This window comes from Ziziphus jujuba, chromosome 8, assembly GCF_031755915.1.
Source record: "Ziziphus jujuba cultivar Dongzao chromosome 8, ASM3175591v1".
In the NCBI taxonomy this organism is placed as follows: Eukaryota; Viridiplantae; Streptophyta; class Magnoliopsida; order Rosales; family Rhamnaceae; genus Ziziphus; species Ziziphus jujuba.
The window spans coordinates 6,422,347-6,434,406 of NC_083386.1; the positions used below are offsets into that span (position 1 = coordinate 6,422,347).

Consider the following 12,060-nt stretch of genomic DNA (forward strand, 5'->3'; position numbering starts at 1 on the left):
GAAAAGAAAAATATAATTTAGAGGCTAACCAATCCTTTTTGCAAATGTTTGTTTGAATATTATCTTCTAAATTTAATGAAATAAATGTTTTACTTATAAGTATCTTTTCACAGCTATTCCAAATTTTACATATATTTAACTACATAAAACTAATGGCAAAAATAAATTAAAACAATGAAAAACAAGAAATAAATTTTTTAATAAAACCAAAAGTTTACACAAATTTCTTGTAGAACAAAATGTAATTAAATAGATATTATACTGTTCAAGAAGAATATTTCTAGTTTTAGTTATAAATATATTGTTCTATTAACTAGAAATTAAATAAGTATAATATAACTAAGAAATTTCTATTAATTATTACAAGTATAAAATCTAATATTATTACAAAATTTTAACAAAGTGAGAGATGAAAGATAAATTATAGATAAGTAATAAAAACAAAAAAGAAATAAACCTTGATGTAAGTACAGCATAAATCAAGTGGAATGTGGGAGGCATCAAATGGGCTTTTGTAGCTATTGGTTTAATTTGACCATGTATAATTCATCACCGTGGTTAATTATTCACTTTTGATCAGTGAAGTGTCTCACGGTTCAATTATTTTAGAAAAAGACGTGATAAAAAATAATATAATAAATGCCGAGTGAAACATCGTATTCACGGCATTAAAGTTTCAAGAAGCAATTCAAGTATATCTCATCTATTTTCTTACTGACAATAATAATGGATGAAAAAGACAAAAAATAATAATAATAATAATTATTATTATTATTATTATTATTAATAAAGAAATGGAAAGAGTACAATAAATGCAAAGCATATAGCTGGGACGGATATAGGCCAGAAAATAGCTGACAGTTCTGGTCTGTTCTTTATTGTTTCGTTTATCAATTGCAATGGCGCTTTCTTCCTCATTCCGCCTGGAAATTGACCAGGTTAACCTTCACTCTTATTTCCCACCGTTTCTGTGCATAATATCTTATTGCTATATATATATATATATATATATATATGTCACCAAACAAATTTATACCATATATACAATTAAGCATTTAAATTTTTTTCTTTTTTGGTGCTGAAGTTGATGATCATTTGTGGAGTAGGGAGGCTTTGTTACCAGATCAAAGCATTTACAGATGTGTATATATATATACTGAAAAATGTTTATGAAGTACTCCATGAACATAAAAAATTTATGCAGGAACAGGTTGTGTTCTGCGTTTTTGAAAGAGCAAATTTTTTATATTTATATATATAAGCAGATTTCATTAAGTTGAAACAAGTAACCATATTGAAATTCGTCATGTATTCCTTTATGTTAATATTTTCCAATTAATTAGTAAGCTGAAATTCCATATACCGTTGAGCAGGTAGCCTTTGAAGAAAGCTCATGTGTGCGCAAGGTGATGCTAAATAGGCCTCAAAAGCTCAACAGCCTCACTTTTGATATGGTACATCCGTTACATGTTCACTTAAAATAATATAATTACTTTTTTCTGTTTTTCTTTTTTAAAAAATATAATGACTTTTTCTAGCATAAACTTTTTTCACATTTTATACAATTTTTTGTTTATAACTTATTAACCGAGTTAATCTCATGTATTAATTAGTTTAATAAAAAAATATAAATCAATTAATATTTTGAATGGTAACTAAATATAGTATTGAATAATATTGTTCTATGAACTTCAGTATATTATACCTAAATCATTTCCATATATTATATCAATTTTTTGTTTATCAAAAAGGCATATTGGAAATATAAATTAATTTGTTATTGTTTCAATTTGCAGGTTTCTCAAATATTTAAAGCCTTGGAAGCATATGAAAATGATTCTACTGTTAAACTAGTGATTTTGAAGGTAAAGGAAGGCACATAGACAAACTAGCTATATATAGCAAAAAAAATAAAAAATAAAAACTCAAATAAAGATAGGATTAAATTTACTATTATCCCTTAATACTAAATGTAAATTTTCAATTTTTTTTTCAATATTTTACACAACTTCTCAGTAGAGTTCCATGGAGTTTTTTTTTTTTTTCTTTTTTTGGGCTAATCTATAAGAGTTGACTTTTTTTAACCTGACTTTTCTTTTACTTATTTTATATATCATATGCTAAAATTTTTCATCTTTGAGAAAAATTGTGCGTTTGGATAATTTTTTATTTAAAAAAAAAAACTTAATATGGATTTTTTTTAAAAACAAATTTGGAAATTTCGTAACAAAATAGTCATATGTTGTACTTTTTTCGGTCTTCATATTTGAACTGATCATATATGCGACCAACTTCATTTGCCTTTTGTTTTACATAATTATTGTATGCTTTTAATAAAAGTTGGTAGTTTTTGACTCCAAAAGAAAAAGAATTTTATTGAGGTTTGGTCTTTCCATAGGGAAAAGGAAGATCCTTTTGCGCTGGTGGGGACGTAACGGGAATTTTCTATTCTGGATTTGGAGGTCATATTCTCTCGCTTCTCTCCCTTTGTTTTGTTTAATAGGTTTACTAATTACAGCATACTTTCCGGTGAATTAATCAACTTGTAATAAATTTTGCACTTAAAATTATTTTGCTTTTTGAATTGAATGATATTATATTATAGGACACTGGAGCTTTGCTGCGAGATTTTACAAGAAACAGCTTGCTTTAGACTATTTGATTGGTACCTACAAGAAACCTTTGGTGAGGAGACTATATATATATATATATATATATTATTTATTATTTTTCAATCATAATTATTTTCTGTTTATTCTCTTAATTAACTTAAAATATGATGATTAATTAATAAAGGTTTCACTCATAAATGGAATTGTAATGGGAGGTGGAGCTGGACTTTCAATGCATTCAAGGTTTCGAGTTGTCACAGAGAACACTGTATATATTCTTTCTTTTCCTTTTTTGTTTTTCGTTTTTGTATGATACAACATATTTATGATTCAGTTATAATATATATATATATATACACAACAATGATGTAGACAAACGTTAGTTCATCATAATTGTGTGTGATTTGATAATGGTTGCTCCATTATGGGAAAATTATATATCTATAATTATTGATATTGCTAATATTTTGTTTTCGTAGGTATTTGCTATGCCAGAAACAAGTATAGGCCTATTCCCAGATGTTGGTGCATCCTATTTCCTTTCTAAACTCCCAGGCCATTTTGGTAACAATATCTCTGTTTCTCAACTCATCCTATAATACATATATAGGCACTAATGAAAAGTTTAGAGAGTTTTGATGTCAAAAAATAAAAAAGGTTCAGGCTAAACTGATGAGTAAAATGAAAGAAATTAATAAGTTCATCTTATACTCCTCTTGTATCATCTTTTAACAACCTCTAACTTTTCTTAAATAATTCTGTGGAATGCAAAAAGCACATTGATATTTGGATGTTTATCACTGCATAGATTAATAGTGGTGCTTTTTCAGGGGCACTATCATATATTACCATTTGATTATTTTTTAATTTATGGTGAAAAATATAAACATATACAAAATAGTAAAACATTTGTTTTACTATTTGCTGTCTTAACGAATTAGAGTATTCACCACAAAATCAAGGATTCAATCTTTTTTTATTCCTCCATTATTTTTTTTAAAGAAAAATATGATTTTAACACTTCATATTACACAAGAAATTAATTGCAAATTCATATATAAACAAAATCCTTGAGGCAAAATAAAAAATAAATAAATAAATTTTGATTACTTTAGGATTTAAAAAAAAAAAAAAACACGACTAATTAAGAAATTGAAAAGTAGGAAAAAATAATCTGAACAGAAAAAATGTGTAATTAAAACTTAAAACAAAATACAGCTCTACATTTAATACAAAATTTAAATAAGAATTATGTTATAAGTTTTTCTTTATTAAATAAATATTTGTTATCAACTAATTGTATTAAATAATTACACTTCTATTTTTTTTTTCTGAAAATAATCACACTTCTATTTTTTTTTTTTTTTGGAAAAAAAATTATTTTTTGGAAAAAAAAAAACACTTCTATTTTTATTATTTTTTGCGCCATACGCTTTTAGCATAATAAGAACCTTGATTAAATAGCTATTATATTGTTAAAATATTATAGATAAATACTATAATTACATTCAATAGTTTTCTATGAATAAAAAAAATATACAAATAAGTTAGAAAATGAATTAAAACCAAGAAAAAAAAAGTAAAGAAAATGAGAAATTCAAAACTCAAAAATACACGTGGCTTTTGGAGAGAGGAGGAAGAAGCAGTAAACGTGGGTTTACCCTGTAATCTAGCAATGATAGAGAAACTAAGCTGTATTTTTTGCCAATTATGTTTTTGCATAACATTAATTAAATAATTGTAATAATGTTATGTAGGAGACTACCTGGCACTAACCGGAGCTTCAATCAAGGGTGCTGAAATGCTTGCCTGTGGTCTAGCAACCCATTTTGTCCCTTCAAAGGTGGTTAATTAAGTTTCAATTTTTTATTTGAAAATTCCAACAGACTCAAATTATTTTGGGTTAGTAAAAATTTTGCCGCCAAACTATTACACACCTTTTAGTTTCCCCTGCAAACTTAAAAATTAAAACCCTTTTCCTTGTCAAATTTAAGTATAATCATGTAATTGAACAAAACAAATTTGATGAAATTAATCATGTACATTTCATGTAACTAACTATGTTTAATTAACGTTTTTACTCTATTTTAAGTCAATATCATCTGAGGCTTTATGACTAGTTTTGTAAAATTCACATAAAACAAAATAATTAATTTATGTTTGAGTCATATTTATCGATGTTGCTAAAGTTAATAATCTTATTCTAAATTTGTATGTCATAGAATATTGCTTTATTAGAGAACGCCCTAAATGAAGTAACTTCTTCAAATCCATCAACAATTTCAAGCCTCATAAACAAATTTTCACACACAATGGATGTAAAGCAAGGTTGTGCTTTTGAAAGGTGATTAAGTCTCATCCCTTTCACTACGTATTTAATGCATGGGGACTCTAAATCCCTTTTTTCTTCAATATCGTATCTTTTATTTTTTGTTAAATTACTTATTAGTGTCTAAAATTTTCAGACATGATTAAGTTTAGTATATAACAATATATATGATTTGATGAAACAGATTGGAAGTGATCAATAGATGTTTTTCGAGAAAAACAGTAGAAGAAATATTACAATCACTTGTAAGTTTGTTTAATAAGGAAGAGCTAGCTACAAACACATAATATATTCACATTAATCTTTTATTGGGAAATCTTGGATAAATTTTTGTGGTGAAAACATTAGTTGTCTGACATTTTTCTAGACAAAAATTTATTCATGATTCTCCGATAAGAGAAAAATTATATATATATATATATATATATAGATATTACATGTATATATATTGCTAATGATGATGAAGTTTACCTTACAGGAAAAAGAAGCTGAAAATGGTGAAGAGAAGTGGATTAAGGAAGCAATAAGATCTATGAAGTCATTGTAACAGCCCAGACCACCCGCATCAGGATATTGTCCTCTTTGGCCCAGGGTTCACACCCTCTCTCCCCCCTGGCCTCAAGGTTTTGCTCACAAAACGCGTCCTGAAGGGAGAGGTATCCACAGCCTTATAAAGACCGCTTCGTGCCCCTCTCCAACCGATGTGGGATGTTACAATCCTCCCCTCTTGGGGCCCAGCGTCCTCGCTGGCACACCGATCCGGGTACTGGCTCTGATACCACTGTAACAGCCCAGACCACCCGCATCAGGATATTGTCCTCTTTGGCCCAGGGTTCACACCCTCTCTCCCCCCTGACCTCAAGGTTTTGCTCACAAAACGCGTCCTGAAGGGAGAGGTATCCACAGCCTTATAAAGACCGCTTCGTGCCCCTCTCCAACCGATGTGGGATGTTACATCATCCTCCCCAACAAGCCTTAAAATAACTTTTAGCGTGGTAAGAATATTTAAGATTCAATGGTTCACTAATTTAAATTGAAAAAAAAAAAAGTGGATTAAATTTATTAAAAAAGATTTTTAACCAAAAAAAAAATTATATTTGGATAATTCTTTAAACGTATAACTTTTTTTATTTTTTAAATTGAAAGATGTTCTTGAAATTTCTAATTAATTAACAAGAACATATCTTGAATTCTTGATCAGATGAGAGAAGGGCGTAAGCAAAATTTTGAAGACACCCTACATCGTGACTACCTTATTGCTTGTCACATGGCAATGAGGAGAGTGAACAATGATTTTTTTGAGGTAACTAATTAAGTTTCATGATTAATGTCTCTCTTTAATTATTTTCATAGAATTTAATTTTTTATTTTTTAATCCTTCTAATTAGTTTTATAATGAAACGGAAAATCCAGGGTTTAAGAGCTCTATTATTTGACGAGGATAAAAAACCAAAGGTATGTTTATGTTGGACTCTTCTATTGATAGTTATCACTAGAGCTCAAAACAATTATTATTTTTACACATTTATTATGGCCTCTGACTATATTTTTTCCTTGTTTAAATTACAGTGGGAACCCTCAAGGCTAGAGTTAGTGAGTGAAGAAAGGGTGAATAAGCATTTTACCAAAATTGAAGATACTAATTGGGAAAAACTTGAACTTCCTTTTAGGCGCAACACCACAATCCAAAGAATGGCGAGATTATAGCTATCTAGGCAGCCTAATTACAATAGATATTCAAGGAAAAAGAAAAAAAGATTGAACATATGATCTATCTGATACTTTATATTTGCAATAAACTAATAATAATCAGTGTAAGTTTAACCAAGAATAAGCAACATGAAAAGTTGTAATGTTAGTTTAAAAACATAAGTTTAATTTATGTCAAGATATTAGTGGTTAATGCATAATAATTAGTTAATATATGTGTAATTGATTAATGTATGCATAATAGAAAAAAATTATAGTATTTTTCATTATCACCTTTCCTTCCCGTCCATGGCTGTCCTTCCCAATGTTATTTTTTATAGTTCTAAAAGGTCGGGCTTTACATTTAAGCAATGACAATATTAAGAATGCGGTTCACCTGATGAGAAACATCTTTGCTTGGTTTTCGTTAACTTTGAGAACCTGAGGAAGCAAAAACTTAAATAGAATTAGTATAGTAAAAGAAAATATAAATAAATAAAACAATTAATAATAAAAAGGACCTTTTGTTTTTTTTGTCTGATCTGAAGCAAACGAAAAATGGGCATCGAAAATACAAAGGGATCGGTTGGGTTTTGCTAGAAGCCCAGAGCAAGAAAAGCTTTCCGTTTCTTTATTAATGTTCAAATCAAATCATGGGATCTCAACCCTAACTCCCCAAGAATACGTACTAGTAATTTTACTGCTAACCAAACGGAAAATAATTGGAATTTAGAGAGAGAGAGAGAGAGAGAGAGAGAAAATTTTGCAGCTGGTTCGCTCTGACGAATGTCGAGTGTGTAAATTAATCAAATACTGTAATTCTTAACAAGAACGTTTATTCTTTACATTTTACAATGTAATCGTTTTACCTTTAATAATCAACACAAAATACTTTTTGTTTTTGAAATTTTTTTGAAAGTTGAAAAATTAAAACTTTTGGATATTTTAATTAATTATTATGTTGAACTTTTCTGTGCTTAAATTTTTATTTCTTTTGAACTTTTACAAATTAAGAAATTGTTGCATTTTAAGTTAAGCTATATTTTGGACCTTTTTTTTTTTTTTTGCTTACATTTTATTTTATAATTTTATATATAATCATAATTTTTTTTCTTTTTCATTTTCCATATTTTTAAACCAATTTTTTCCCCTTCATACCAATCATATTTTCTTCTTTTTTCTTTTAATTCATTTTTCTTATTTTCTTATTAATTATTTTAAAAATATATCTTTTAAATGTTAATTCCAATATTAACCTTTCAATATCTGGATATTTTTAAAAATTTTCCAAATTTTGAATTTGTGAAAAATATATTATGTGTTTTAAAAAGAACCATTATGAGCTTGGAATACTGATTGGCCCTTTTGTAGATTGGTCCTCAATGCCATGTCTGGGCTTGTCGCTGTTATTTATATCAACATCAATAGAATGGGCCTTGAGAAACAGAACTTGCCCGTTGCTTTTCAAATTGGAATTTCGACCAAATATATTAGTTTGTTTTTTTTTTTTTGGGTAAATTATTAGAGTTTTTTCTTACAATAATACTCCTTTATATTTATAATAATTTTCCTCACCTTGATATCTCGAATAATCTCCTAAATATAGATAAGAATGATTTATTAACTGAGTTTACCTTCTTTAACTATTAGGATTTGTTTGGAAGACTTAAATTGAAATGAATTATCATTAAATAGTCTACACGTATTAAACTGTTTTTTTTTTTTTCCAAAAAAAATGAATAATATATGAAAAAAAAATTTATCAACTAAATCAACCTTATTTAACATAAATACATATTATTTTTTTCAAAGTGACTAAAAATAAATAAATAACTATTGCATTGGACCCTTATTTATTATTAAAAAAAAAAAAAATTGTCAAGATGAGGCGAATTTTATGAACTACCATTTGAGATGGTTAAAATATCAGGTTATGCCTAAAAAGTCATAGAAGCTGTTTACATTTCACACATAGCATTTAATGTAGCTTCTATTGTCATACTGTATCTCCAGGAACATATTATCAAAATTAAAATTAACATAAACTAGTTTTCATTTATATTCAATAGACACCAGTCAATTATTTTCGTTAAGGACATCGCTATGACATTATTAATCCAAAATACATATAAAGATATTTTTAATTAATATATATTACAAACGGGAAAACAAACCAAAAGCTGGATTTATGGCAGTAAAGCCTCCATCAACATTGAGATTATGGCCACTCACATACATTTCACACACAGAATTGATGTAGCTTTTTTTCATAATGTATCTCTAGGAACATTATCAGAATTAACATTAACTGACATAAACTAATTTGCACATATATATATATATATATATATACACACACTCTCAACAAACGTTGTCCAAAATATATATATTCAACAAATTAACACAGTCCATTATTTTCATAAACATACATTAAGGGCACCAAACATGACATTGTCAATCCAAACTACATATAATAATATTCTTAATTGATCATTAACATGATTACAAACGGGAAAATAAACCAAAAGCTGGGTTTATGGCAGTAAAACCGCCATCCACATTGAGATTATGCCCACTAGCATACCTTAATTCAGCACTCCCTAAATAAACAGCAGCTTCAGCAATATCTTCTGCTCTATGAAGCACTCCTTCGAGGTTTGAGTAAACCTTAGATTTCTCTTTCTCTTTCTCTTCCACCTTGAAGAAATCTTTTTCTGCCACTGTAGCTATAAAATAAGGTGATAAGCAGTTCACGCGGATTTTATGCCTCCCAAGCTCGGCCGCAACATTCTTCGTGAGTCCCAAAACTCCATGCTTTGAGCTTGTATATGCATGAGATGCAACTCCACCAACAGTGCAACAAACACTCCCTATATTTATTATGCTTCCTTTCCCAGCTGGTATCATCACTCTAGCTGCATGTTTGGTTCCCAAGGAAACTCCGGTGAGGTTCACGGCGATGACTTTATCGAATTTGGATTTCTCGTTGTCATGAATGCTTGGTTTGGAATCATCTATAATTGCCGCGTTGTTTACCATTGTATCGAGCTTACCGTGCTTGCTGATGGTTGCGTTTATTGCGTTTTCGATGTGGGACTCTTGTGTTACATCGCAGTGAATATACGAGGCCCTTGTGGATCCAATATCGTCGCATACTGATAGGCCTAGCTCGTCTAGGATGTCGACGATCACCACCTTAGCGCCATGTTTGCAAAAGGTCCGTGCAGTGCACTCTCCGGTGCCTCTAGCTCCACCAGTTACCAGTGCCACCTTGCCTTCGAGTCTAGGAGAGGGTCACCAAAACCACAGCCAAATATGTAGAGAAATTTTTTATTGTGCTTAGTACTAGCTTTCACATAATTATATTTCCGTGTATGTGAATATATTATATACAAAAATATGTCACTACCATTTGGTGGTCAACAACCATTTATATATATTAGTTTAGATTGTGCAAATTTAATGCTTAAAATGTCCAATTTTACCGACATTAGCGGCCCTAATATTATATATATATATATATATATATATATCAATCATAATTCCAACATCCCAAAATTCAGTTCAAATTAGTCAACTCTCTTATTGCCCCCAAAAAAAAAAAAAATTATTCAAATCTCTCAACTATTAAGTTAAAGTATCTCTAATGGTAAATATGGATTGTTGTTTGTTTTTTATATGGCATAAATATTGATATTATTTAAATCTATACATCATCAATATACAATCAATTTTAAAATTGTTCTCTAAGAATAATATGTATAAAAAACTATTTATAACTATTAATTAATTAATTATTTTATTATTTTTTTGAAATAATTGATTTTTTAAAGAAAATTTTTGTTTTTTAAAAAATTTCAGAATGTCTAAAAACCTTTTCAAAAGTTAAAAATCATCTTTACATTATTTTTTTTTTCTTTACCACATTAATTTGATATGGTGTTTAGACTGATCCATTGAAGAAATTTTTTTTTTTTTTTAATGATTAGCTATTTTTCTGATATAGCAAAAATAATTTAGCAATGGAAAAAATCATTGAATGAATTAAGATGTTCTAAAAAATTAATTATAAATGGGTCCACTTTTACTTAGTAAGACCAAACAAGCTATATATAAGTACATAGTAAACCAAATACGAATATATATATATATATATATGTATATATATTCATAACATATATTAACAATTATAAGGTTAGAATATTCTAACATAAATCAAAATGTAGTGTAAATGACTAATCTATTTTGAAAGACTATATACGAGTATTTAGACATACGAAGCAGCTTACCTTTTATTTGGAGAAGCAATGAGTAGTGAATTGCTAGATTGCATATTGTGACAGGTTTTATTTATTTTTATTTTATTTTTTTTATAAATAGGCTTATAAACCAGATTCAAATCTATAAATGGCATCCTTTAAATATGGTTGGCAACGTGCAAACTTCATAGCTAGCATTTTATTAACTTACTTAGCAAGATGGGAATCACCTCAGTAGTATTTATCGGCTTATAGGCCAGATTCAAATCTATAAATGACATCCATTAAATATGGTTGGCAACGTGTAAACTTTTATAGCTAGCATTTATTAACTTAGCAAGGTGGGAATCACTTTAGTAGTATTTATAGGCTTATAAGCCAGATTCAAATCTATAAATGACATCCTTTAAATATGGTTGGCAACGTGTACACTTCATAGCTAGCATTTATTAACTTAACAAGGTGGGAATCACCTCAGTAGTATTTATAGGCTCATAGGCCAGATTCAAATCTATAAATGACATCCTTTAAATATTGTTGGCAACGTGTAAACTTCATAGCTAGCATTTATTTGAGTGGAAGAGAAGAAATATTTAGTAGTCAAAACTTAAAATCAATATAATATATTTATATATTTATTGTCAAATTACCACTTTCTTCCTTTTTATTTTATTTTATGTCGGAATTTTTATTTTTATTTTTTTTATCGTGTATATATATATATATATATATATATAGATATATATATATATATATATATATATATATATATATATATATATATATATATATGAGTAGGACTGCAATGACATGTTACATCATTGTTTGCTATCCATTGACAAGCAACATGGGCCAAGGAGGTTATCTTCGTAGGTATCCAAGTAAACGAGATAGAATTAAACTTTAAAGCTGACTTACGAATATAAAAAAACAAAAAGTCACTACATCGCTTCCTTATCCATTCAAGCTTTGAATGACAGCTTTAGCATCATTTTGACAAATGAGATCCCTCTATCCCATTTGAATAGCCATCTCTAAAGCTTTATAAATACCAAAAACTTCTGCTATTGCTTGGTTTTCAAAGGAGTTTTTAAAAGCTTAAATTGACAGAATTTGGCTCGAATGATTTCTAGCCACAACACTCACAGAACACGTTTCGTTTTTCATTGTC

General features: G+C 28.4%; 1 protein-coding gene across 1 annotated transcript; it reads left to right on the forward strand.

The window, feature by feature from the left end:
• Positions 1-827: 827 nt before the first annotated feature.
• On the forward strand, positions 828-6,852 carry LOC107412943 (probable 3-hydroxyisobutyryl-CoA hydrolase 3). The gene is made up of 15 exons (XM_048470687.2): positions 828-938; positions 1,374-1,454; positions 1,797-1,865; positions 2,399-2,462; positions 2,606-2,685; positions 2,797-2,880; positions 3,092-3,176; positions 4,370-4,455; positions 4,835-4,956; positions 5,126-5,186; positions 5,420-5,479; positions 5,898-5,936; positions 6,143-6,244; positions 6,355-6,396; positions 6,511-6,852. The coding sequence occupies exons 1-15, from the start codon at positions 900-902 to the stop codon at positions 6,646-6,648; spliced, it is 1,152 nt and encodes a 383-aa protein (XP_048326644.1). The 5' UTR covers positions 828-899; the 3' UTR covers positions 6,649-6,852.
• The last annotated feature ends 5,208 nt before the right edge of the window (positions 6,853-12,060 follow it).